Source organism: Bos taurus, chromosome 13 (assembly GCF_002263795.3).
Source record: "Bos taurus isolate L1 Dominette 01449 registration number 42190680 breed Hereford chromosome 13, ARS-UCD2.0, whole genome shotgun sequence".
NCBI lineage: Eukaryota > Metazoa > Chordata > Mammalia > Artiodactyla > Bovidae > Bos > Bos taurus.
Genome location: NC_037340.1, coordinates 52617320 through 52643177, shown reverse-complemented (window position 1 = coordinate 52643177; position 25858 = coordinate 52617320). Strand labels below are relative to the sequence as shown.

At 42.2% G+C, this 25858-nt stretch overlaps 1 protein-coding gene across 2 annotated transcripts in view; it reads left to right on the top strand.

Annotated features, from left to right (window-relative positions):
• The first annotated feature begins 2218 nt into the window (after positions 1-2218).
• Positions 2219-25858, top strand: part of TMC2 (transmembrane channel like 2) — a 103119-nt gene continuing 79479 nt past the window's right edge. The window contains exons 1-2 of one of the 2 annotated variants that reach the window (NM_001113766.2): positions 2219-2252; positions 2810-2857. In NM_001113766.2, coding sequence (NP_001107238.1) covers positions 2219-2252; positions 2810-2857 — 82 coding nt within the window. Of the gene's footprint in view, positions 2253-2809; positions 2858-6913; positions 7055-25858 lie in introns of those variants that run through there. The other variant, XM_059892579.1, reaches the window with a different exon arrangement.

Below are 25858 nucleotides of genomic sequence, written 5' to 3'. Positions count from 1 at the left end.
GGAGATGGTTAACAGGCACAGGAAAAGATGCTCATCCTCAGGGAAATGCAAAATCAAAACAATCAGGAAATATCACCACACCTGCCAGAATGGGTATCATCAAAAAGAACACAAATGTTGGCAAGGATGTGGAGGAAAGGGAACCTTCATACACTGTAGTAAGAATGTGAATTTGTGCAGCCTTTGTGGAAAACAGTATGGAGGTTTTTTTAAAAAACTACCATATAACCCAGAAATTCTATTCCTGGGTTTTATCTTAAAAAAACCAAAAACACTAATTCAAAAAGATACATGCACCCCAATGTCCATCACAGCATTATTTACAATTTCCAAGATGTAGAAGCAACCTAAGTGTCCATCAACAGATGAATCGATAAAGAGGATGTGGTCTATATACACAACGGAATCCTTCTCAATCATAAAAAAGAATAAAATCTTGCCATTTGTAGCAACATAGATGGACTTGGAGGGTATTATGCTAAGTGGAGGGCATCCCTGGTAGCTCAGACAGTGAAGAATCTGCCTGCAAAGTGGAAGAACTGGGTTTGATCCTTGGGTCAGAAAGATCCCCTGGAAAAGGGAATGGCTACCTATTCCAGTATTCTTGACCGGAGAATTCCATAGACAGAGGTGACTGATGGACTACAGTCCGTGGGATCACAAAGAGTCAGACACAACCTTCACCTTTCTTTCATGCTAAGTGAATTAAGACAAACAGAGATATCATATATAAGTCAGATATATGATATCACTTATATGTGGAATCTGCAAAACACAACAAATGTGAATATAACAAAAGAAACAGACTCACAGATGTAGAGACCAAATTAGTGGTTACCTGTGAAGAGATGAATCGGGGGAGGGACGACATAGGGGAAGAGGATTAAGCTGTACAAACTCTTATGTATGAAATAAGCTGCTGTTAAGTCACTTCAGTCGTGTCCGACTCTGTGTGATCCCACAGATGGCAGCCACCAGGCTCCGCCGTCCCTGGGATTCTCCAGGCAAGAACAGTGGAGTGGGTTGCCATTTCCTTCTCCAGTGCATGAAAGTGAAAAGTGAAAGGGAAGTCGCTCAGTCGTGTTCGACTCTTAGCGACCCCATGGACTGCAGCCCACCAGGCTCCTCCGTCCATGGGATTTTCCAGGCAAGAGTACTGGAGTGGGGTGCCATTGCCTTCTCCATGAAATGAGCTACAAGGATATATTCCACAATATAGGAAATATAGCCAATATTTTATAATAACCATAAGTGGAGCATAACCTTTAAAATTGTGGATCACTGTACTGCACACTTATGATTCATATAATAGTGTATATCAACTATACTTCAATTTAAAAAGAAAAGAAAATATTTGTGACTCCTATTGGGGACAAAATCACACTTTTTTGGGGGGAAATGCTAAATTTTGGTTTAAGGCAAGGAAAAATGAAGATACAATGTTTTCCCCCATTCCTGTTCTCAGACCCACAAAATTCCATTCATGACTCTTGGAGTGCCAGGGACCCCAGGTTAAGAACAGAGAATGCTGAGGACTGTGATCACCTTTCAGGGGCACCCTGAAAGGTGGTTTACAACCCAGCCAAATCTGCCCTTTTTGAAGCCAGGCAGCAGTGGGAAGAGCTGGCGAGCAAGTGAGCAGATGGTGTGAACAGAAACAGTTCCTCAGAGTGGGCTCAGGACTCCTTATCAGGATTCAGATGCAGACTAATCTGAATGTCCATTGGTACCCTGGGAGTTTGTGTTTTAAGTAAAAGTCCTGGTGATAACTTTCACAAATATCCTATCATTTCCCCAGTGCCTGCCCCAACCAGGGACCCAAGATGGAGGGAAAGAGCCCTGGGAAGCTCCTCGCACCTCCCCTGGCTGGAGTAAAAGTGGCATCACTGTCGGGAAATGAGCCAGCAGCTTCTGGCCCCTTCAGGGCCCCTTCGTGTGTAAGTGATGCCTGTAACCCGAGACCGCAGCGCCTCCACAGAGAAACCTGAGCAGAGGACTGTGCAGCCGGATTGAAGGGCTGGGAACTCACCGCCTCCTGCCCCACCTATCTCCCAAACTTCACCCACCTCCACGTTCAATCTCAAACAAGCCAAGGAGCTTTGGCTACCAGGAAAGGAAGCCAACCACCATGAGAGCCCCAAAATATCCCAGGCCGAAGCTGTCCGTGGACGAGCGAGACTTGTAAGCTGGCCTGGGGGCCGACAGAGCCCTGCGGACCATGAGCCATCAGCTAAAGGGCCAAGGGGAGGAAGGTGAGTTTATCCTCATCTCTGCAGAGCCCCCTCCCAGGTTTCCTGGGCAGCAGGGGACAGGGAAGCAGATGGGATGTTTTGCGGGACCCAGGTTTGAGTTGCAGGGCCTGCCACTTGCTTGCTGAGCAACCTCAGTCTGGTTATCCCAACTCTCCCTGCCTCATCCATGAGCAAAGGCAGCCATAGCCTCCTTGAAGGGCTGTTGGAGGGATTAAAAACAGCCTGTGCCTGCGTTAAGGTTGAGTGACAGAGGCCATCGGTGCCCGCCGGGCTCATTCAGCCTCCCCTGCCTTGGTAACAGTCACCTTTCCTTAGCAATCCTCTCCACAGATTTCTCTTTCTCTCTGTGGTTGTGGAGATGTTCTGACCTCACAAGTTTCCGGGGTGCCAGAGAAATGTCAGAACGATGGGTCCTGGAGCTTGTGGAGCTAAACAGTTGGAGCCCAGTTCCCTCTGAGGCCCTATCAACCTGCTAAGGGTCCCCATGGAGAGATGGGCAGAGTGGGGAAGGGCGCTCTCCAGAGGTCAGCCATTCACACCTGTTCCATCTCTTACAGGAGGAGGTGGCACGAGGGGGCGGGCAAGGAGCGGCTCTCTGGGCACAGGTGAGAAGGGGTGAGGTATCCTGGGGGGCTGGAAGTCCAGCCATCCACTCAACCTTCTCTTCCATCCTCCTGCTTCCTGCCTTCCCCCCGACTCACTGTAAGGAGCTCTCCCAAGGCAGGTATAATAGTTCAATTGGGGAGGAGGGCAAGGGCTGCTAGAGAGGGCCTGCCCTCAGCTCTGAGAGTGAGTGACACTGAGTTGATCCTCAAAGATCAGTGAACATTCACCAGCTTGTGGGGTCGGGATGCCATTCCAGGCAGCCAGTAGGGAGTGAAGCCAGAGCTCACACCCAGGCAACCTGACTCCAGAGGACAAGCTCTTACCCTCACAAAGTGCCAGCAGCAGTGGGTCACCTTCCCATCTGAAATGTGGACACAGCTCCTCCGTGGGCCAGTGAGGGTTTTGCACAGAGGGGACAACCTGCTCCAGGAAGAGCTGAAGTCACAGGTGGAAAACCCTCCAGTGCCATCAGGGGAGCTTGAGCCACACCCAGGGGTCAGGCACCCTGCACTTCAGGTCAGGAGACATGTGGTTATGGTACGTTTTCTCCTCCTTGCGTCCCAGGCAGGGCCCTGCTTGTAGGTGAGGAAGCAGAGACTCAGGAGGCAATGGACTTCTTGAGGGAGGGTGTTGGGAGAGATCCCTCTCCTCATTCCCAGGAGAAGGACTTGTCCTGACCCCATGCTGACACATGGAGCATAGGGGATCTGGCCCCAGGATCTACCCCATTGCATCTGCCAACCCCTTCCCTCTTGCACCTACTACTCACCCACTACTTGGGGCCTGAGCCCTTGGTGAGGCAGTCCATAATGGGGTTGGGGGGACACCCAAGAGCAAGGTGTGTAGCAGAGCTATGACTCTGGGCAGAGAGAGAGGCTATGGAGGCACCACTAGCATCTCAACACTCCTTCCTGCCCCCGGAGCTGCCACATGGCCACTGTCCCTTCTCCCCACCACCCCCCCCCCTCCCTGTCTAATCTTCCCGTCCCTCCAGAGTGTCAGGAGCGACTGTGAGAAAGAGCACAGTATCCCAGTGGGGCTGGATGAGGCCCTGTCCTCATGGAGGGTCCAAGCCCTGGGTAACACTGTGTTGATGCTGGTCAGGTCCACATTCCATTTCCCTGCTGTCTTCCAATTTCTGTCCATTCTCCTCTCATCCCAACTCCTCCTGTGGGCAAATGGTCCTGAAATACAAAGTCATTTTGCCTAAAACACAAACCTTTTTCTACTGAAATATGCCGCATACACATCTCTCCCCCCTTGCCATTTTCCCTTGTGCAGAGGAAAAAGGAATTGAGTGAAAATTTTCACTTCAGGGACCCCAGTGGTCAAGGGATGCAGTGAAGTTAAATAATGGGAATTCATTCAATGAACTGAAACCCAATTACATAAAGATTTCCATTTTAAATGTCCTCTGGAGTCACCTCTGAGGGACCCAAATCCTATTCCTTCAGCTTCTGTTCTACAAGAAGGAAAATACATGTCTGAGAATACAAAGTGTGTTTCTCAAAATAATTACAATTTTTTATTCCATCCATCAAAAAGGAGGGTCAGAATTCTCCCTTCTCTTGTATCATTTGGTGAACATACTTAACTGTGAGGAACTGGAGTGTGAGCCAGACACACTCGGTCTCCCAGCTTCTCTCTTTTCCTTTCAGCCTATTTTTCGTTCTGAATTTTTCACTTGAGTCAGGTGCATACACGTGAGAAGGCCTGTTAAGTGTAAGTGAGTGCGTTCAGGGCTTGGAGTTCTTCCTAATGTGACAGCTGCTCTCCCAGCTCCTAAATTATGCATTATGTGAAGTCTATTGAAAACTATGAAAGAAAAACTAAAGCAGTTTGCTTTCTGTGAAAAAAAGGTTAGGGAAGATTGAAAGGCAAATTCTGGCTTGCTTTCCACATTCCACATGAATTTCATTCAGCTGGGAAATGAGATTACATTAGGAATTACAGTTTGGAAAAAATTTATGAACCCTCTAGTAATGTCTACAGTGCTTGGAAGAATGCCTGGCACAGTTCATTACCAAAGAGAAAACCACTTCTTAGCTAATTGAGGATACACAGTTCAGAAGAGAACACAAACATATATTGACTTTCTTATCCAGTCTTTTCAACCAAGACTGGAAGCAGTCAGATGAATCATTAATCCCTTGCCCCCTGTCTCTGTTCCTCTGCCCTCTCTGAGAGCAGAGCTCAGTTCTAGAACTCTTCCCTGAGATCACAGCTGTGGTGACACACACTTTTTCACACTCCTTCCCACATCTTTGGAAAGAGTAGATTTGTTTCTGCCCAAAGCTTTTCCAAGCACAGCAAAGAGCATCTGTAGGACAAGCCCATCTTTCACTGGCCAATGCTAACCATCTTCCTAACTTGATGAGTTATTATTACACCTAAAGAATTTGTTGTTACATTGTCTTACCCAAAACCCTCTTCCCCTAAGAGGTAAGAAGGTTAGGGCAGGAGTGGGTGAAGAAAACCTTCCTGCCACACATGTGATTGTCTATCTCTGAGTCTGTAACTAGCATTCAGTACTTTTCAGTGTGTTTACATCAGGTGTCTCCACCCTCAACAACTTCTTTAGTGCTGCTGTCATGATCCTTTGATGTGATTATATCTGGTAGATGCTCCAGTATTATATTTTCTCCCTGTAGATTTCCTCCTGCTCCCCAAAGGTATGCATTGCTCTCTGGGCAACCTCCTCTCCCCATGCTCCCTGCCGCAGCATCAGTCATACCCAAGACTCAGCTCTGCCCTGGGCACCTACACCCCCAGACTGCTTGGCATTTTCACTGGGGCCCTTTAAACCCCCATTTCCTCTGCCTGGAATCTGCTCATCTCACCACCAACTCTCTCTATTTTCAGCCCTTTCTTTTCTTGACAAACCCTTGTTCATTCTTCAACATTCAAGGAAAACATCAGTTCTTTGTGAAGCATTTTCAACCATCCTAGCCATAATTCATCACTCTTCCTCTATATTTCCAAGATCTTTTTTCCTTTAGTTCATCTTTTATTCCTTCTTTTTAAAAGATGTTTACCTAAATTATTGTCAAGAGCTGGCTCCCTAAATATCACCAACACAGTCTGTTGATAAGACAAAACTGATTTAATGCTTACAGCAAGCAAAGTCTTGACAATATCCTACAGAAGGAAAATAAGGTCAGAATTTATTAAGAAATAGAAGTTTGGTTTAGGATAGGACTTTCAAAGTGAGGGCTTAATTAAGATTGGGTAAGAATCACAATATAACAGTCCACAACAAACAGCAAGGCCAGGATTTTGAATCAAAGCATCAAAAGGATCTTAGGGGGCAAATTAGCGTCTGTGATGATTTCTGCTGAAGAGCTGATGGGTCTCTGAGAAAATTCTATAATGAGCAATCAAGCCATTTTCCAGGCAGGATATTCCTGGAAAAATAGTCAGTACTTTGGCCACCTCATGCGAAGAGTTGACTCAGTGGAAAATACTCTGATGCTGGGAGGATTGGGGGCAGGAGGAGAAGGGGACAATAGAGGATGAGATGGCTGGATGGCATCACCAACTCAATGGACGTGAGTCTGAGTGAACTCCAGGAGTTGGTGATGGACAGGGAGGCCTGGCGTGCTGCGATTCATGGGGTCGCGAAGAGTCGGACACGACTGAGCGACTGAACTGAACTGACCTGAATGAAGACAGAAGCACAACATGTCATCTTCATATAGACACTAAGATATAGTTTGATTTCTGTGTCCAGGCTGCGTATAGGAAAATGGTTTCAGTTCTCAGTTTCTCATTCTTTAGCCTGAACTGAAGGACTAGCCACTAATAGCTGAGAGTACCAACCCAGATCTTCACTGCTGTTTAAGGTGTCATAAGTATGTGTCAAGTATCTGCTGATGGTCCTTTCAAACTGTCTGTCAGGTTTTCCAGTTCCTTCTGATGGAGGACCCTTTGCTGGATCATTTGACACACAGCAGCTGTGCAACAGCTTCAAAGCCCTGGAGTAAGAGGATTATGGCCAGAGTGTGTGTAGCTCACTTGCCATGCAGGAGCCAAGTGCTCAGACTGAACAAGAGAACAGATCTCATGCCCAACAATGAGGAGGAGTCCACAGAACTATGCATGGGGCCATTGGGCATGTTACCCAGCTTTATGATATCTTCATTTACTTCCTGGATCTTTTCAGTAATGTTCAAGATCTCTGAGTGGCCTGTAGGAATGTAAGTACAACATTCTTTCACATAACCTCTCATTCTGAAGCTCTCCGGAGGTTCCAGTCATGGTGGCACTGCCTGAGTCCTATAGCTTTTCCTCTCTATGTTAGCATGTAAGGTTCCTCATACTATCTGGGCTTCTTGCAAAGTATGAAATGAAGAGTTCTGAAGAGAGAAGAGAGGAATCCAGAATTCCTGTAGAGTGGTTAGGGTTTCAGTTCTGGAATCAGGGCCACTGTTTCTCCTTTTTCAGTGAAACTACCAACTGATCTCTTTTTCCTAGCAGACAAACCAATGGGCCAAAATGGACCTTAGGTAATGTCAGAGGTGATCTTGAGAGTAGGGATTAGTGTACCAATGTAACAAGTTCCTGTCCAATTTGTGGGTAGCAGCTAATAGACTTCTGTGCCAGATTAAATACCAGTCATTGGGAGTCGCCCAGTAATCTGGTTTTGGCCAAATACTCCTAAGGGATTATCAAATAATGCTGTAAAATTTTGACATGATTCATGAAGAATAGTCTGGTGTCAGGCAGTGAATTTTGTAGTATCAAAGATCATTGGTGGGAGGGGCAGGTGTCAAAAGAAAAATGATATATCTTAACTTGTAACATCTGTGAATGTGAGATACTCTCCTGCCACTACCTGTTCCCTGATCCCCTTCCAAGTTCTATTTCAGTGAAAGTTCAGTTGCAAAGACTAGTTATCACAAAAGGACCCCAAGTATTATTTCCGTAGAGGCAGGATTTCTGGCCACTTTGCCTGCTGTGAAGTTTGCCAACTAAAAAGTGAGTCCAGCTACCTAGAAAACCAACTGATTTTTTTACAAGGAACTGGGACCAAGCAAAGCTGGTTGGTTCCCAAGAGAAGCTGGCATTTTCACCAGTTCATGGGTAAATTGTAGCTGATATGAGAGTCATGGGCTTCCCAGGTAGCTCAGTGGTAAAGAAGCCACCTGAAAAATACAGGAGATGCAGGTTTGATCTCTGGGTCGGGAATATCCCCTGGAGGAGGAAACAGCAACCCACTCCAGTGTTCTTGCCTGGGAAATCTCATGGGGACAGAGGACCCTGGAGGAATACAGTTCATGGGGTCACAAAAGAGTTGGACATGACCAAGCGACTAAACAATAGCAACAACATGAGAGTGATACCAAGGAAGGATAAGGATGCAAACAGCAATATTAGAAATAGGGATTATAAATAACACAGTGAAATGTAGACTTAAGTGAATAAGAGGATAGAATATAGGTAAAAGAACAGAAAGCCGAGGAGTACAGATTATAAAGTAACAATCTGTGATCTTGTGCCATAGATCTTGGGCATAGCTGTCTACATCCAAAGGCTGTCTGCTTCAGGATGGCTCCTGAGAACCCTCAGTCTGAGGTCACCAGTAAGGACAGTCTTCCAATAATTTGAGGATGGTTTATGTCTCTTTAGTTGAAGGACATGAGTCTAAGAATCAAACCACTTAAGCATTTCATTACTGTGCTAGTTGTTAACAGAACCTGACAGAGTCCTTCCAGACAGGGTTCTGAGAAAGTAGAAACCTCTACAAAGTTTTCTTGTAGAAAATAGAAATTCTGGCCCACAGCTGAGGTTTCAAGAAAGCTGTGGGGATACAAGTAGTATCTGGAGGTAACAGAGACATAAAACAGCTAGGTTAACTTTTAACCATCAAAAGTGAAATATTTCATAGCAATAATGAAATTGACAAGAGTTTGCTTCCATAGCACTCAAAACAAACACAGTTAAGGCAATCTTTGAACAAAATATCTATAATGATTAAGTACATTTTTATAGACAATGAACATTATGTCAGATTTATAGGTGGTTGAACAGATAAAGACATGTCTTTATAGATAAAAATATCTTGAAGTATAATACACAATTTAAAACATATACACACATACCAAGACACACCAAGCATATAAGAAAAATATTTCAAGACTATATCAAGTAAAGATATTTCATAAATTTGGAGTAGGTCCTAAGCATCTGTATTTTAATAAAACTCCATAGGTAAGGCTGATGTTCATTTCCAGTTGAACACTGGAGGTCAGATGAAGCACTGATCTTAAAAAGTTAGCTTCAAAATTTTAAATTGCTATCAAATAAACATCTTAAATGATAACTGAATTGTGACTGATAATTATAGTACTGCCTAACAGGAGAAAATCATCATCAGGACTCTGATAAATAGGAACAAATCATGGCAGAAAAATCACTGACAAATCTCTAGGAGCAGCCCATAGAGCATACAATTGCTGAAATATTTATTAACATTTGACCTTTACCAGTTTAACCTAGAAAAGTCTCAGCATCTGTTCTGATTGACACCTCTTCCCGTGAAACTCCAAGTAATTCTGCCAGGAGCCGGCGTGAGGAGCTCCACCCGTGGCAAAGGTCATGAGGAAGGAGGCCCGTGTAATTCCAGTAACATATCGAATAACCCTAATAGTTTCTGGCTCGTCTCTTTTTTAGGAAATGGAAGAGCAAATCTTTGTGACTTCCCAGGGCCATCTGGGAAGTCACAAAGATAGTTTTAGATACAAAAGATATTCTGAAAGTAATTATACTTCATTTTACACTTCCAAATCAGCCTTAGGAAGAAAAATGAAATCAAAATTTTTCAGATTTGATGGGAATTCCCTGGTGATCCAGTGGTTAGAACTCAGCACTTTCACTGCCGTGGGCCCAGGTTCAATCCTTGGTCAGGGAACTGAGATCCAGCAAGCCACGCAGTGCAACCACAAAAAAAAAAAAATAGGATTTGAACACAAGATAGGATCATGGGTGCCTTGGAAACAGTATTTGGCTATTTAGTTGAAAGTGACAAAAAGACTTTAAAATATATATATATATATATATATATATGTATATATACTTAGAAGGTAACATGATCACCTACGAGAACCTTAGCACTTTCAAAAATGACGAAGCTTTGTTTCCCCTAAATAACCAAAGCCATAATGAAATCAAGACAAAACACAGAAAATTATTGTGGGAAGACTCAGAATCTTTGCTATATAGGCAGATAAGTGATGGGAGGATCCTTTATACTGTAGATGAAGGCAACAAACAGTAAACAATAAAAATAAACAGAAACAAGCCCATCAAAATTGAGCAGATTTTGTTAGAATTTTAACATGCTTAATAGCTTCTCAGACTCATTATTTACTCATCTATAATCCGAGGCCAATAAAATTCACTTTCCATGACCTTTCTGTTATTTCCTGTAACCATTCAGGTTTTGCCCTTCACCATGCTCCTTTTGCTCTGCAACAACCTGTTATATCATTTTAGGACAAACCTATTCCTTTTCCCTTAACAAAAGCACATTTCTTTACTTTGCATACAGAGTTGTACCTTTCTGTCAGAATGAATCATGGTAGAGTCTCACTGAGTTATGACCCTTAACTGAAGAAGCTTTTGGTTCACAAAACAAGCTGGGAAGATGGAGACTTGTCAGGTGTCACACATCAGCACTTTAGACTAGCAGAACTCATGAGTACACTAACACAGCTTTCTACAAACAAACTCAACCCACACATAATTTTTCAAAGGGAAAGGAAGGTACATGTTCATTTATAGACATGAAGCTATTACTTCTATGTAGCATATTTTTTAAAAAGAAGCAGAAGTATATATACTTAAAATGATGGCGATTTTTAGTCACTAGGTCGTGTCCGACTCTTGCACCCCCATGGACTGTAGCCTGCCAGGCCCCTCTGTCCATGGGATTCTCCAGGCAAGAATACTGGAGTGGATTGCCATTTCCTTCTCCAGGGGATCTTTCCGACCCAGGGATTGAACCTGGGTCTTCTGCACTGCAGGCAGATTCTTTACTGACTGAGCTATAAAGGAAGCCCATACTTAAAATAATGCTTAGCAATCATGGACAGAAGAGCCTGGCGGGCTATGGTCCATACGATCACAAAGAGTTGAACACAACTGAAACAATTTAGCATGTAGCACAATCAGTGTTTTAGAATTCCATCTTATTTAGAATGAGATAAGCATCCAATGAATATTCATTAATTCCCTTTAATATCAGTCCAAAGTTTCAAGATCTTGGAATTTTTTAAATTAATTAATTAATTTATTTTATTTTTGGTGCTGGGTCTTTGTTGCTGCCTTCAGGCTCTCTCTAGTTGCAGGGAGCTGGGGCTGTTCTCTACTTGCAGTGCACAGGCTTCTCATTGTGGTGGCTTCTTCTTGTTGTGGAGCACTGGCTGTACAACACACAGGCTTCGGTAGTTATGGATCATGGGCTTAGCTGCCCTGCAGTATGGGGAATCTTTCCAGACCAGGGGCCAAACCCATGTCCCTGCATTGGCAGACAGATTCGCAACCCCTATACCACCAGGTAAGTCCTAGATCTTGGAAATTAATCTTACAGCTGGGATACTATAAAATAGAAATACTAATGAAATCAAATGTTCATAATAATGAATTAAGCACAAATTTAGGTACTTCATAATTTTAAACATGATGCAGAAATAATGCTGAAAAAACGAGGTCCATTGGAGGAGTGAATGACAAACAACTCCAGTGGTTGTCTCAAGAACCCCACGAACAGTATAAAAAGGCAAAAAGGTATGACACCAAAAGATGAGCTTCCCAGGTTGGAAGGTGTTCAATATGCTACTGGGGAAGAGTGGAGCACAAATCAGTGAACTAAAATGGACAGGAATGGACAAATTTAATTCAGATGATCATTATGTCTACTACTGTGGGTAAGAATCCCATAGAGGAAGTGAAGTAACCCTTATAGTCAACAAGAGTCCAAAATACAGTACTTGGGTACAATCTCAACAATGACAGAATGATCTCAGTCCATTTCCAAGCAAACCATTCAACATCATGGTAATCCAAGTCTATGCTCCAACAACTCTAATACCTAAGAAGCTGAAGCAGTCTGGTTCTATGAAGACCTACCAAGACCTTCTAGAACTAACACCAAAAAAGATGTCCTTTTCATCATAGGAAATTGGAATCCAAAAGTAGGAAGTCAAGAGATACCTAGAGTAACAGGCAACTTAGGCCTTAGATTACAAAATGAAGCAGGACAAAGGCTAACAGAGTTTTGTCAAGAGAGCATGCTGGTTATAGCAAACACTCTTTTCCAACAACACAAGAGATGACTCTACATGTGGACATCACCAGATGGTCAATACCAAAATCAGATTAATTATATTCTTTGCAGCTGAAGATGGAGAAGTTCTAAATAATCAGCAAAAACAAGACTTGGAGCTGACTGGTTCAGATCATCAGCTCCATATAGCAAAATTCTGGCTTAAATTGAAGAAAGTAGGGAAAACCACCAGCTCATTTACATATGACCCAAATCAAATCTCATATGATTCAGTGAAGGTGACAGATAGATTCAAGGGATTAGATCTGATAGACAGAGTACCTGAAGAATTATGGATGGAGGTTTGTGACGTTGTACAGGAAGCAGTGACCAAAACCATCACAGAGAAAAAGAAATGCAAGAAGGCAAAGTGGCAGTCTGAGGAGGCTTTACAAGTAGCCAAAAAAAAAAACAAAAAACTGAAAAGCAAGGGAGAAAGGGAAGGATATACCCAACTGAATGCAGAGTTTAACATAAAAGCAAGACTAGATAAGAAGGCCTTCTTCAATGAACAATGCAAAGAAATAGAGGAAAACAATAGGATGGAGAAGACTAGAGATCTCTTCAAGAAAACTGGAGATATCAAACAAACATTTCATGCAAGAATGGGCATAATAAAGGACAGAAACGGTAAGGATCTAAGAGAGGCAGAAGAGGTTGAGAAGAGATGGCAAGAATACACAGAAGAATTATACAAAAAGGTCTTAATGACCTGAATAACCATGATGGTGTGGTTATTCACCTAAAGTCAGACATCCTAGAGTGTGAAGTCAAGTGGGCCTTAGGAAGCATTGCTGTGAACAAAGCTAGTGATGGAATTCAAGTTGAGCTATTTCAAATCCTAAAAGATGATGCTGTTAAAGTGTTGCACTCAATATGTCAGCAAATTCAGAAAACCCAGCAGTGGCCACTGAACAGGAAAAAGTTAGTTTTCATCCCAACCCCAAATAAGGGCAGCGCTAAAGAATGTTCTAACTACCAGACAGTTTTGCTCATTTCCCATGCTAGTAAGGTTAGGCTCAAAATCCTTCAAGCTAGGCTTTAGCAGTACTTGAATCAAGAACTTCCAGATGTACAAGCTGAGTTTAGAAAAGGCAGAGGAATAAGAGATCAAATTGCCAAGATTTGTTGGATCATAGAGAAAGCAAGGGAATTTCAGAGAAAAAGCTACTTCTGTCTCATTGATTATACTAAAACCTTTGACTGTGTGGATCACAAAAAACTGTGGAAAATTCTTAAAGAGATGGGAATACCAGACCATCTTACCCTATCTCCTGAGAAACCTGTATGAGGATCAAGAAGCAACAGTAAGAAACTTACATGGAATGGACTGGTTCAAAATCAGGATAAGAGTACAACAAGTCTGTATATTGTCACTCTGTTTAACTTCTATGATGAGTATATCATGTGAAATGCTGGGCTGGATGAATCACAAGCTGGAATCAAGACTGCTGGAAGAAATATGAACAACCTCAGATATGCAGATGATACCACTCTAATGGCAGAAAGTGAAGAGGCACTAAAGAGCCTCTTGATGAGGGTGAAAGAGGAGAGTGAAAAAGCTGGCTTGAAATTCACCATTCAAAAAACAAAGATCATGGCATCCAGTCCTATGACTTCATGGCAGATAGAAGGAAAAAAGTAGAAGCTGTGACAGATTTTCTATTCTTGGGCTCCAAAATCACTGCAGATGGTGACTGCAGCTATGAAATTAAAAGACGATTGCTTCTTAGAAGGAAAGCTATGACAAACCTGGACAGTGTATTAAAAAGCAAAGATAGCACTTTGCCAAAAAAGGTCCATATAATCAAAGCTACGTTTTTCCAGTAGTCATGTAGGAGTGAGAGTAGGACCATAAAGAAGGCTGAGTGCCAAAGAATTGATGCTTTCAAATTGTGGTGCTGGAGAAGACTTTTTAGAGTCCTGTGGATATCAAGATCAAACGAGTCAGTCTTAGAGGACATCAACCCCAAATACTCATTGGAAGGACTGATGCTGAAGCTGAAGCTCCAGTACTTCGGCCACCTGATGTGAAGAGCTGACTCACTGGAAAAGAACCTGATTCTGGGAAAGATTGAAGGCAAAAGGAGAAGAGGGCAGCGAGGATGAGATGGTTGGATAGCATCACCAACTCCATGGGCATGAACTTGGGCAAACTCCAGGAGATAGTGAGGGACAGGGAAGCCTAGCATGCTGCAGTCCATGGGGTCACAAAGAGTTGGACACAACTTAGTGATTAAACAACAACAGAAATAATGCTAGTATATTTAATCAATGAACCAATGTAAGTTTAGGAAGAACCTAAGTAGAATAAAACTACAATATTGCATTATATTTAATGCTGAAAAATCAAAGAAGATACAGGATGACTGGGGCTGTTGCACTGGGATGACCCAGAGGGATGGTACGGGGAGAGAGGTGGGAGGGGGGTTCAGGATGGGGAACATGCGTACACCCGTGGTGGAGTCATGTTGATGTGTGGCAGAACCAATACAATATTGTAAAGTAAAAAAATAAATAAAAACAAACAAACAAAAAACATGTTTGTTCTTATTAAACCAGAAGTATTAAACTAATTCCCCTGGAGTAGGAAATGGCAACCCACTCCAGTAATCTTGCCTGGAAAAATCTATGGACAGAAGAATCTGGCGGGCCACAGTCCGTGGAATTGCAACAAGTTGGACACAACTCGGTGGCTGAGCACGCACACACACATGCATTAAATTAATTCATTTGCCAAATGCTTATTAAATTCCTAGGATTTTTTGGAACATTTAATTTATATAAACACACTGATATCTTATGAACCAATCAAATGAGCTCCTTTATTTTATTATTACTCATGTATTTATGTATGACTGCACTGCATCTTCAGTGCTGCGTGTGCACTTTCTCTGGTTGTGGTGCCTGAACTCTAAGGCTTACAGGCTTCAGTAGTTGTGGCTTACAGGCTCTAGAGAGCAGGCTGAGTAGTGGTGCACAGGCTTCGTTACCCAGTGGCAAGTGGAATCTTCCCAGACCAGGGATCAAACTCATATCAGCTGCATTGGCAGGTGGATTCTTAACCACTGGACCACCAGGAAAGTCCCTCCTACAAATTTTGATAAGTTTTATTTTCATTTAAATTTAGTTCAAAGTATTTTAAAATTTCTCTTGAGACTTCTTTATCCCATATGTTATTTAAAAGTGTGTTGTTCTGTCTTCAATCATTTTGGTATTTTTTAAGTTATCTTTCTCTTAGGGATTTCTAAGTTAATTCCATTGTGATCTGACAGCATATTTTGAATAATTTCTATTCTTTTAAATTTGTTAACTTATGTTTTATGGGCCAGAATGTTGTCTATCTTGGTAAATTCTTCAAGAAGAGTGTATGTTCTGCTGTTGTTGGATGAAATGTTTTATAAATGTCAATTAGATTTACTTGATTGGTGGTGCTATTCAGTTCAATTATGTCCTTACTGATCTTCTGCCTGTTCTATCTTTCAGTTACTGATAGATGTGTGTTGAAGTCTCCAGCTGTAATAGTGGATTTGTCCATTTCTCCTTGCAGTTTTATCAGATTTTGCCTCACATATTTGGGTGCTCTGTTGTTAGGTGTGTAGATATGAGAGATTGTTATGTCATCTTGGAGAACCAGCCTGTTTACTAGTTTTTTAAACTTTTTATTTTGTATTGGGGTATAGTCAATTAACCGAAAGTGTTGTCACAGATTCAGATGAACAGCAAAGGGACTCAGCCATATATATACATATACATATATCCATTCTCCCCCAAATCCCCCTAATGCCCTACTTTATCCCTAGTAACTTTCCCTGCTCTGAAATCTGTTTTGTCTGAAACTAGTACAGTTATTCTAGCTTTCTTTTGGTTACTGTTACCATGATATTTTTTCTCCATTCCTTTACTTTTAGTCTATATGTGTCTTTATATTAAGTGGATTTCTTATAGACAACACATAGTTGTCTTTTTTAATTCACTCTGACAATCTGTATCTTTAATTGCTATATTTAGACCATTGACAACATTTACCATATTGGCCACAGGACTGGAAAAGGTCAGTTTTCATTCCAACCCCAAAGAAAGGCAATGCCAAAGAATGCTCAAACTACCACACAATTGCACTCATCTCACACGCTAGTAAAGTAATGCTCAAAATTCTCCAAACCAGGTTTCAGCAATATGAACTTCCTGATGTTCAAGCTGGTTTTAGAAAAGGCAGAGGAACCAGAGTTCAAATTGCCAACATCCACTGGATCATGGAAAAAGCAAGAGAGTTCCAGAAAAGCATCTATTTCTGCTTTATTGACTATGCCAAAGCCTTTGACTGTGTGGATCACAATAAACTGTGGAAAATTCTGAAAGAGATGGGAATACCAGACCACCTGATCTGCCTCTTGAGAAATGTGTATGCAGATAAGCAACAGTTAGAACTGGACATGGAACAACAGACTGGTTCCAAATAGGGAAAGGATTTCGTCAAGGCTGTATATTGTCACCCTGTTTATTTAACTTATATGCAGAGTACATCATGAGAAACGCTGGACTGGAAGAAACACAAGCTGGAATCAAGATTGCCGGGAGAAAGATCAATAACCTCAGATATGCAGATGACACCACCCTTATGGCAGAAAGTGAAGAGGAACTAAAAAGCTTCTTGATGAAAGTGAAAGGAGAGTGAAAAAGTTGGCTTAAAGCTCAACATTCAGAAAACTAAGATCATGGTATCTGGTCCTATCATTTTATGGGAAATAGATGGGGAAACAGTGGAAACAGTGGCTGACTTTATTTTTCTGGGCTCCAAAATCACTGCAGATGGTGACTGCAGCCATGAAATTAAAAGACGCTTACTCCTTGGAAGGAAAGTTATGACCAACCTAGATAGCATATTCAAAAGCAGAGACATTACTTTGCCAACAAAGGTTCGTCTAGTCAAGGCTATGGTTTTTCCTGTGGTCATATACGAATGTGAGAGTTGGACTGTGAAGAAGGCTGAGCACCGAAGAATTGATGCTTTTGAACTGTGGTGTTGGAGAAGACTCTTGAGAGTCCCTTGGACTGCAAGGAGATCCAACCAGTCCATTCTGAAGGAGATCAGCCCTGGGATTTCTTTGGAAGGAATGATGCTAAAGCTGAAACTCCAGTAGTTTGGCCACCTCATGCAAAGAATTGACTCATTGGAAAAGATTCTGATGCTGGGAGGGATTGGGGGCAAGAGGAGAAGGGGACGACAGAGGATGAGATGGATGGATGGCATCACTGACTCGATGGATGTGAGTCTCAGTGAACTCCGGGAGTTGGTGATGGGCAGGGAGGCCTGGCGTGCTGCGATTCATGGGGTCGCAAAGAGTCGGACACGACTGAGCGACTGATTTGATCTGATCTGATCTGACCATATTTGTTGCTGTTGTCTATTCATTGCCCTTGTTTTTTGTTCCTATTCTTGTCTTCCGCTCTTTTTCCTGTATTTTGTGGTTTTTGATTGAGCATTTTCTATGACTCCAGTTTCTTTCCTTTGTAGCATATCAATTACACTCCTTTTTCACTTTTTTTTAGTGGTCGTAGAGTTTGCAATATACAGTTAGGACAAAGTCAAGTCCACTTTCAAACAAAACTATACCTCTTCATGGGTAGTGCAGGCACCTTATGACAGTGTTCCCAATTCCTCCTTCTCATCTCTTTAACATTGTTGTCATTCATTTCGCTTACCTATTAGCTATAATCATCTAATATATTGTTGCTATTATTATTTTAAACAAACTCATCTGTTAGATTGAGAATAAGAAAAATAAAATATTTTACCTGTCCTTTGTTCCTTCTTAAGTGCTCTTTCTTTATGACCTACGTCATTTTCTTTCTCTCTGAAGAACTTAACATTTTTTGCAAGGTAAATCAACTCAACTTTTGTTTGTCTGAGAAAGTCTATTTCTCCTTTATGTTTGAAGAATAATTTTGTTTAATACAAGATTAGGCTGTGGGGTTTTTTTTTTTCTTTTATTGCTTTAAAATATTTCACCTCACTCTCTTCTTGCTTGTGTGGTTTCTGAAGAGAAATCTAATGTAATTCTTATCTTTCCTCCTTTATAGGTAAAATGAGTTTTTTTCTTCCTCCCTCTGGCTTCTTGCAAGATTTTCTCTTTGTCTTTGATTCTCTGTAGTCTCAATACAATATGCTTTTAGATTAAAGCATATTGGCATTTGTTCTTCCTGTTATTTTCTGAGCTTCCTGCATCTGTGGTTTGGTGGTTGTCATTGATTTTGGACATTTTTCAGCCATTATTGCTTCAAATAGTTCTATTTTTTTCTCTCTTTCTTCTCCTTCTGGTATCCCCATTACTCTATGTTACACATTTTGTGATTGTCTCACAATTCTTGTGATATTCTGTTATCTTTCTTTTTTCCTCTTTGCTTTTCAGTTTTGGAAGTTTCTATTGACATATCTTTCACTCAACTGATTTTTTTCTCCTTGACTATGATCAGTCTACTACTGAATCCATCAAAGATATCCTTCATCTCTCTTATGGTGTTTTTTGTTCCGATCATTTCCTTTTGATTCTTTTCAAAAGTTTGAATCTCTCTGCTTACATTACCCATACGTTTTTGTATACTGTCCACATTTTCCATTAGATTTGTTAGCTTATTAATCATAGTTATTTTTAAATTATTGGCCTGATAATTCTAAAACCTCTGCCATATCTGAGTCTGATTCTGATGTTTTCTCTGTCTCTACAAATTTTTTTTTTTTTTTTTTTTTTTTTGCCTCTTAATGTCCCTTGTAATGTTTGTTGAGAGTCAGCATGATGTACTGGGTAAAAAGAATTGAGGTAAATAGGCCTTTAGCATGAGGTTTTATTTTTGTCTGGCTAGATGTTAGATCGTGTTCACTGTTCATTGTAGTTGTAGGTGTAAGAGGACCCAATTTCCTTTAAAGTTCTTGTTCTTGTCTCTCCAGATGTTTTGAGTTTACTTGGGAACTCCTTTTTTTTTTTTTTTTAGTCTGGGCCTTGCAATTCTTTCCATTGTCATCTCCTGTCATTGTATCAGAATTCTGTTGATGTAGCGGTGAGATACGGGGCAGGGGAAGTTCTATAATCTTGTGACTAGATTTCAGTCTTTCGTGAGCCTGTGCCTCTGGGCTGTGACCTTCACAAATGTTTCTCAGCCTTCTCCTGCTAGCCTTCAGTGAGACAAATTATCTAGAGGTCTGGAGTGGGGTACTTCCCTTCCTCCAGGTCAGTTAAACTGGTAAACTCTGGTCAGTTAGGCTCACTCTGGGAAAATAGTTTCCCTGGAGCCTAGGTATAAAAGAAAAACTCAGTTTTTTCTTTCCCACCTAGGGAAATACCCAATTCTTCCCTACTGTGAGTTTCTTCCCTGTGTGTCTCCTTTATCACTTACACAGAATACTTCACTTCTGACCTTTCACCAAATGTGTGGATAGTTTTCCTTATAACAAACAATTCTCAATGACATTGCTGGGTGTCCCACAATATAAGTCAACTGTGACACTACCTACCCAAAGATAGCATCAGACCCCACAGACTCATTTCCTCAAGACTACAACCCACTTCAGATGCCAATCACAAGCCCAGGTGCTTCTGACCAACCAGCTATAGATCAAAGTTTCCAAAGACCCCCTCCTTGTGTTCAGTTATATTTGCTAGTTTAGCTCACAGAACTCAGAGAAATATTTATTTACATTTACTAATTTACTAACAGACATAATAAAAAATGGGCTTCCCTGGTGGCTCAGATGGTATCTGACTGCCAATGCAGGAGATGTGGGTTTGATACCTGGGTCAGGAAGATCGCCCGGAGAAGGGACTAGTTACCCACTCCATTATTCTTGCTTGAAGAATTCCATGGACAGAAGAGCCTAGTGAGCTACAGTCTATGAGGTTGCAAAGAGTCAGACACAACTGAGCGACTAACACAACAACAACATGGTAGAGAATGGGCTTTCCAGGGTACTAGTGGTAAAGAAAAAGTTAGTCGCTCAGTTGTGTCTGACTCTTTGTGACCCCATGGAGTGTAGCCCTCCAGGCTCCTCTACCCATGGAATTCTCCAGGCAAGAATACTGGAATGGGTTGCCACTCCCTTCTCTAGAGATATTCCCAACCCTGTGATTGAACCCAGGTCTCCCACACTGAAAGTGAAGTCACTCAGTCGTGTGCAACTCTTTGCAACCCCATGGACTGTAGCCTACCAGGATCCTCCATCCATGGGATTTTCCAGGCAAGAGTACTGGAGTGGGTTGCCATTTCCTTCTCCAACACTACAGGCAGATTTTTTACCATCTGCGCCACCAGGAAAGCCTGCTAAAGAATCTTCCTGCTAATTCAGGAGACACAAGAGACACAGTTTTGATCCCTATGTCAAGAAGATCCCCTGGAGGAGAGCATGGCAACCCACTCCAGTATTCTTGCCTGGAGAATCCCATGGACAGAGGAGCCTGGTGGGCTACAGTCTACAGGGTCACAAAAAGTCGGACACAATGGAAGCGACTTAGCATGTGTGCACATGATAAAGAATACAGATGAAGAGATACAGACAGCAAGTCTGGGAGTTGGGGTATGTCACCCTCCTGGTCTGTGGATGTGTTTACCCATCTGGAAGCTCTCCAAATCCACTGTTACCGGAATTTTATGGAGACTTCCTCATGTAGACATTAGCATTTTTTACCTTCCTTTCTAGCCCCTCTCCCATCTCTTGAGAATGGGAGTGGGGTGGGGATGACAATTCCACGCTTCTAATCATGGAGTGGTTTTTCTGGTGACCAGCCCCCATCCAGCCATTCAGGAGCCCACCAGAGTCACCTCTTTAGAACAATAGATGCTTCTCATGCTGTTAGGGTTTTACAGAGATTTTGGGACCTCTGTGCCAGAAAGTGGGGACAGAGACCAATACACATTTTCCATTATCTCACAATAGGCCTTTGTTAAAGAGAACAGGACACTCTGAGTTACTTTTCATGTTTTAAAGTAACAACTTTCTCCTCCCTCTGCTAGAAGCACCAGGGATTTTTCTACAGTCTCCACAGTGAGAACCTGTTAGGGCGCTCAGGAGGTAAAACTCATTTAAGTGTGCCCCCTAGGCAAAGGAGAAAGGGAAAGATATACCCATTTGAATCCAGAGTTCCAAAGAATAAGAAGGAGAGATAAGAAAGCCTTCCTTAGTGATCAATGCAAAGAAATAGAGGAAAACATCAGAATGGGAAAGACTAGAGATCTCTTCAAGAAAATTAGAGATACCAAGGGAACATTTCATACAAAGATGGGCACAATAAAGGACAGAAATGGTATGGACCTAACAGAAGCAGAAGATATTAAGAAAAGGTGGCAAGAATACACAGAAGAAATGTACAAAAAAGATCTTCATACACACCGAGGAAACCAGAATTGAAAGAGACACGTGTACCCCAATGTTCATCACAGTGCTTTTTATAATAGCCAGGACATGGAAGCAACCTAGATGTCCATCAGCAGATGAATGGATAAGAAAGCTGTGGTGCATATACACAATGGAGTATTACTCAGCCATTAAAAAGAATACATTTGAATCAGTTCTAATGAGGTGGATGAAACTGGAGCCTATTATACAGAGTGAAGTAAGCCAGAAAGAAAAACACCAATACAGTATACTAATGCATATATATGGAATTTAGAAAAACGGTAACGATAACCCTGTTTGCGATAAAGCAAAAGAGACACAGATGTATAGAACAGTCTTTTGGACTCTGTGGGAGAGGGAGAGGGTGGGATGATTTGGGAGAATGGCATTGAAACATGTATAATATCATATAAGAAATGAATTTCCAGTCCAGGTTTGATGCAGGATACAGGGTGCTTGGGGCTGGTGCACTGGGATGACCCAGAGGGACGGTATGGAGAGGGAGGTGGGAAGGGGGTTCAGAATGGGGAACACATGTACACCCATGGCGAATTCATGTTGATGTATGGCAAAACCAATGCAATATTGTAAAGTAATTAGCCTCCAATTAAAATGAATTAAAAAAAAAAAGATCTTCATGACCCAGATAATCACGATGGTGTGATCACTCACCTAGAGCCAGACATCCTGGAGTGTGAGGTCAAGCAGGCCTTAGGAAGCATCACTATAAACAAAGCTAGTGGAGGTGATGGGATTCCAGCTGAGCTATTTCAAATCCTAAAAGATGATGGTGTTAGAGTGCTGCACTCAATATACCAGCAAATTTGGAAAACTCAGCAGTGGCCACAGGACTGGAATAGGTCAGTTTTCATTCCAATCCCAAAGAAAGGCAATGCCAAAGAATACTCAAACTACCACACAATTACACTCATCTCACACACTAGCAAAGTAAATGCTCAAAATTCTCCAAGCCAGGCTTCAATAGTACATGAACCATGAACTTCCAGATGCTCAAGCTGGATTTAGAAAAGGCAGAGTAACCAGAGATCAAATTGCCAACATCCGTTGGATCATAGAAAAAGCGAGAGAATTCCAGAAAAACATCTACTTCTGCTTTATTGACTACACCAAAGCCTTTGACTGTGTGGATCACAACAAACTGTGGAAAATTCTTAGAGATGGAAAAACCAGACCACCTGACCTGCCTCCTGAGAAATCTGTATGCAGGTCAAGAAGCAAAAGTTAGAACTGGACATGAACAACAGACTGGTTCCAAATAGGAAAAGGAGTACATACGTCAAGCTGTATATTGTTACCCTGCTTATTTAACTTATATGCAGAGTACATCATGAGAAACGCTGGACTGGATGAAGCACAAGCTGGAATCAAGATTCCCAGGAGAAATATCAATAACCTCAGATATGCAGATGACACCATCCTTATGGCAGAAAGTGAAAAAGAACTAAAGAGCCTCTTGATGAAAGTGAAAGAGGAGAGTGAAAAAGTTGGCTTAAAACTCAACATTCAGAAAACTAAGATCATAGTATCCGGTCCCATCACTTCATGGCAAATAGATGGGAAAACAGTGGAAACAGTGACAGACTTTATTTTTCTGGCTCCAAAATCACTGCAGATGGTGACTGCAGCCATGAAATTAAAAGATGCTTGCTCCTTGGAAGGAAAGTTATGACAGCATATGAAAAAGCAGAGACATTACTTTGCCAACAAAGGTCCATCTAGTCAAAGCTATGATTTTTCCAGTAGTCATGTGTGGATGTGAGAGATGGACTGTGAAGAAAGCTGAGCGCCGAAGAACTGATGCTTTTGAACTATGGTGTTGGAGAAGACTCTTGAGAGTCCCTTGGACTGCAAGGAGATCCAGCCAGTCAATCCTAAAGAAAATCAGTCCTGAGTGTTCATTGGAAGGACTGATGTTGAAGCTGAAACTCCAATACTTTGGCCACCTGGTGTGAAGAACTGACCTATTTGAAAAGACCCTGATGCTGGGAAAGACTGAAGGCAGAAGAAGGGGATGACAGAGGATGAGATGGTTGGATGTCATCACCAACTCAATGGATGTGAGTTTGACTAAGCTCTGGGAGTTGGTGATGGACAGGGAAGCCTGGTGTGCTGCAGTCCATGGGATCACAAAGAGTCAGACACAACTGAGCGACTGAACTGAACTGAACTGAACCTCCTCCGAAGACTGGACCCTGCAGTTTTTAACTCTCAAGTTAGTCCACACTGAACCTCCAGCATTTCATCAATTACAGTTTGTATTCCTACCAGTAATAGCCATGCTTTTTATCTTATAAAGTCTGATCCTATAACACCTTGAGGCTTTGCTGGCCCTGGAGAGACAGCCCTCCCAGTTTTAGCTAATTCTTAGAAATAGCAGACAAGTCATCAGCAAGCTTTCCTTTCATATGCAGACCCACCAACCCAGAGCTTATAAGCTCAACCACCTCCTTATCAAGTTCATACTCTGGACTTCTATCCACCTACCTTATTCAACCCAGGACCTGTTACCAGAAAACTAGGGAAAGTCCCTATGCTTCAGGGCCCACTGAAAGTATTCAAAATAGCCAATTATAGCTCTGCATATGCTGGCTCACCCTTTCCTTTCCCTAGAAACCATAATAAAATTTCTTCCCCACATCCTTCCTCTCTACCTTGCCATCGACTGAAACTGCTGCTGCCTCATGTAGCCCTATGTGGCATGGTGTCTCTTGGGATCTGTAAGTACATGATGATCATTTCTGTGTCTGAGTATCTAATTAAAATAAGCCCTGAATGCTCTTCCTTTGGGCTTCCCTGGTGGCTCAGGAGTAAAGAATCTGCCTGCAGTGCAGGAGACAAGGGTTCGGTCCCTGGGTTGGAAAGATCCCCTGGTGAAGGAAATGGCAACCCACTCCAGTATTCTTACCTGAGAAATCGCATGGACAGAGGAGCCTAGTAGGCTACAGTCCACGGGGTCACAAAAGAGTCGAATACAACTTAGCAGTGGAACAACAACTCTTCCTTTAAGCACTATGGGTACTGGCTTCCATGGAGGGCTTCTGCTCAAGATAAGCTATGATTCTCTGCCTCTCTCTCCAGTTTCTGGACAGTAGCTTGCCCTACAAACCCAATTCTCTGATGGATCTATTTATAATTGTTTTTTAGTTCACTCAGATTTATTTTCTTATTGTTAGGATGGAGCTCTTTACAGATTGGTGTGAAACCCAGAAGCCCAATCATTTAATTTTCTTACCTATTTTCTCTATCTTCTTAGCCAAGGCAGAACAATTCTTTTCCCAGTATCCTTTGTGGTTATAGTTTCTCCAAGTATCTTTATCAATAAACTCCCTCCATTGGGGTTTGAATACCGAATGGGACCTTTATAAAAGCATGAACTGACCATATCTTCTCTGCTTAAAATATTTCTGGGTCTTTCCCACCCACTCACTACCTAACCCTACCCTATACCCACCCACTGCCCACACACACACCTCAACACACACAAACTCTGTTTTCAGGTCCTAGTTTAGAAGTTTCTTCCTCCAGTATATTTTTCTCAGGTCTGGGTAAAACTCACCACAGTACTTCTTGAATCCTACAGTATCCTAGCTTGAGATCCAAGAAGAGAATTTTGGGTAGTTTTTCTTTGAAACGCAAAGTAAATTCTGCTTGCTAAATCCAGCATGTTACAGCTTACATCACACTTGTAGACATGTTTTTTCAGTTGAATTTACCTACCACACTTTGAGATGGGTGTCTATAGATAGATCAGGTATCTAGAAGAGATGGGGATTCTTGTGCCTGTGATTTATTGAGGGCAGTTCTCAGGTGATAAGCAGTAAGGGAAGCAGGACAGATCAAGGGAAGAAGCTGAGCAATGATGTGCGTTCAGCTGGAGCCTAGCCTCTGCCTGATCCCATGGGGAGCCCTGGAACATGAATGAACCACCAGCCTTACTCTGCCTGGAGGCCAGAGGACTGGACATTTGTATTCCATATCAGTTAGCAATTGTCTGTCAGCTGACTTGAAGAGAGGGGACAGATGTAAACTCCCAGGCATTTACCAGCAAGATGGTTTCCATCAACCTTGGGCTCCCTTGGAAAGGGAGAAGCTGTGAACTGTCAGGGCCAAGATGCAGAGCAGCTAAGGAACAATGCAGTGGCCAGATAATGGAGATCTGGTTAGACCACCAACAGCATACCCACGAGGAAACTGATTCGGGAGACTAGGCAACCTGCCCAGAGTTACCCAGGTAGTAACCAGCAGAACAAGGCTTCAGGCTCAGAT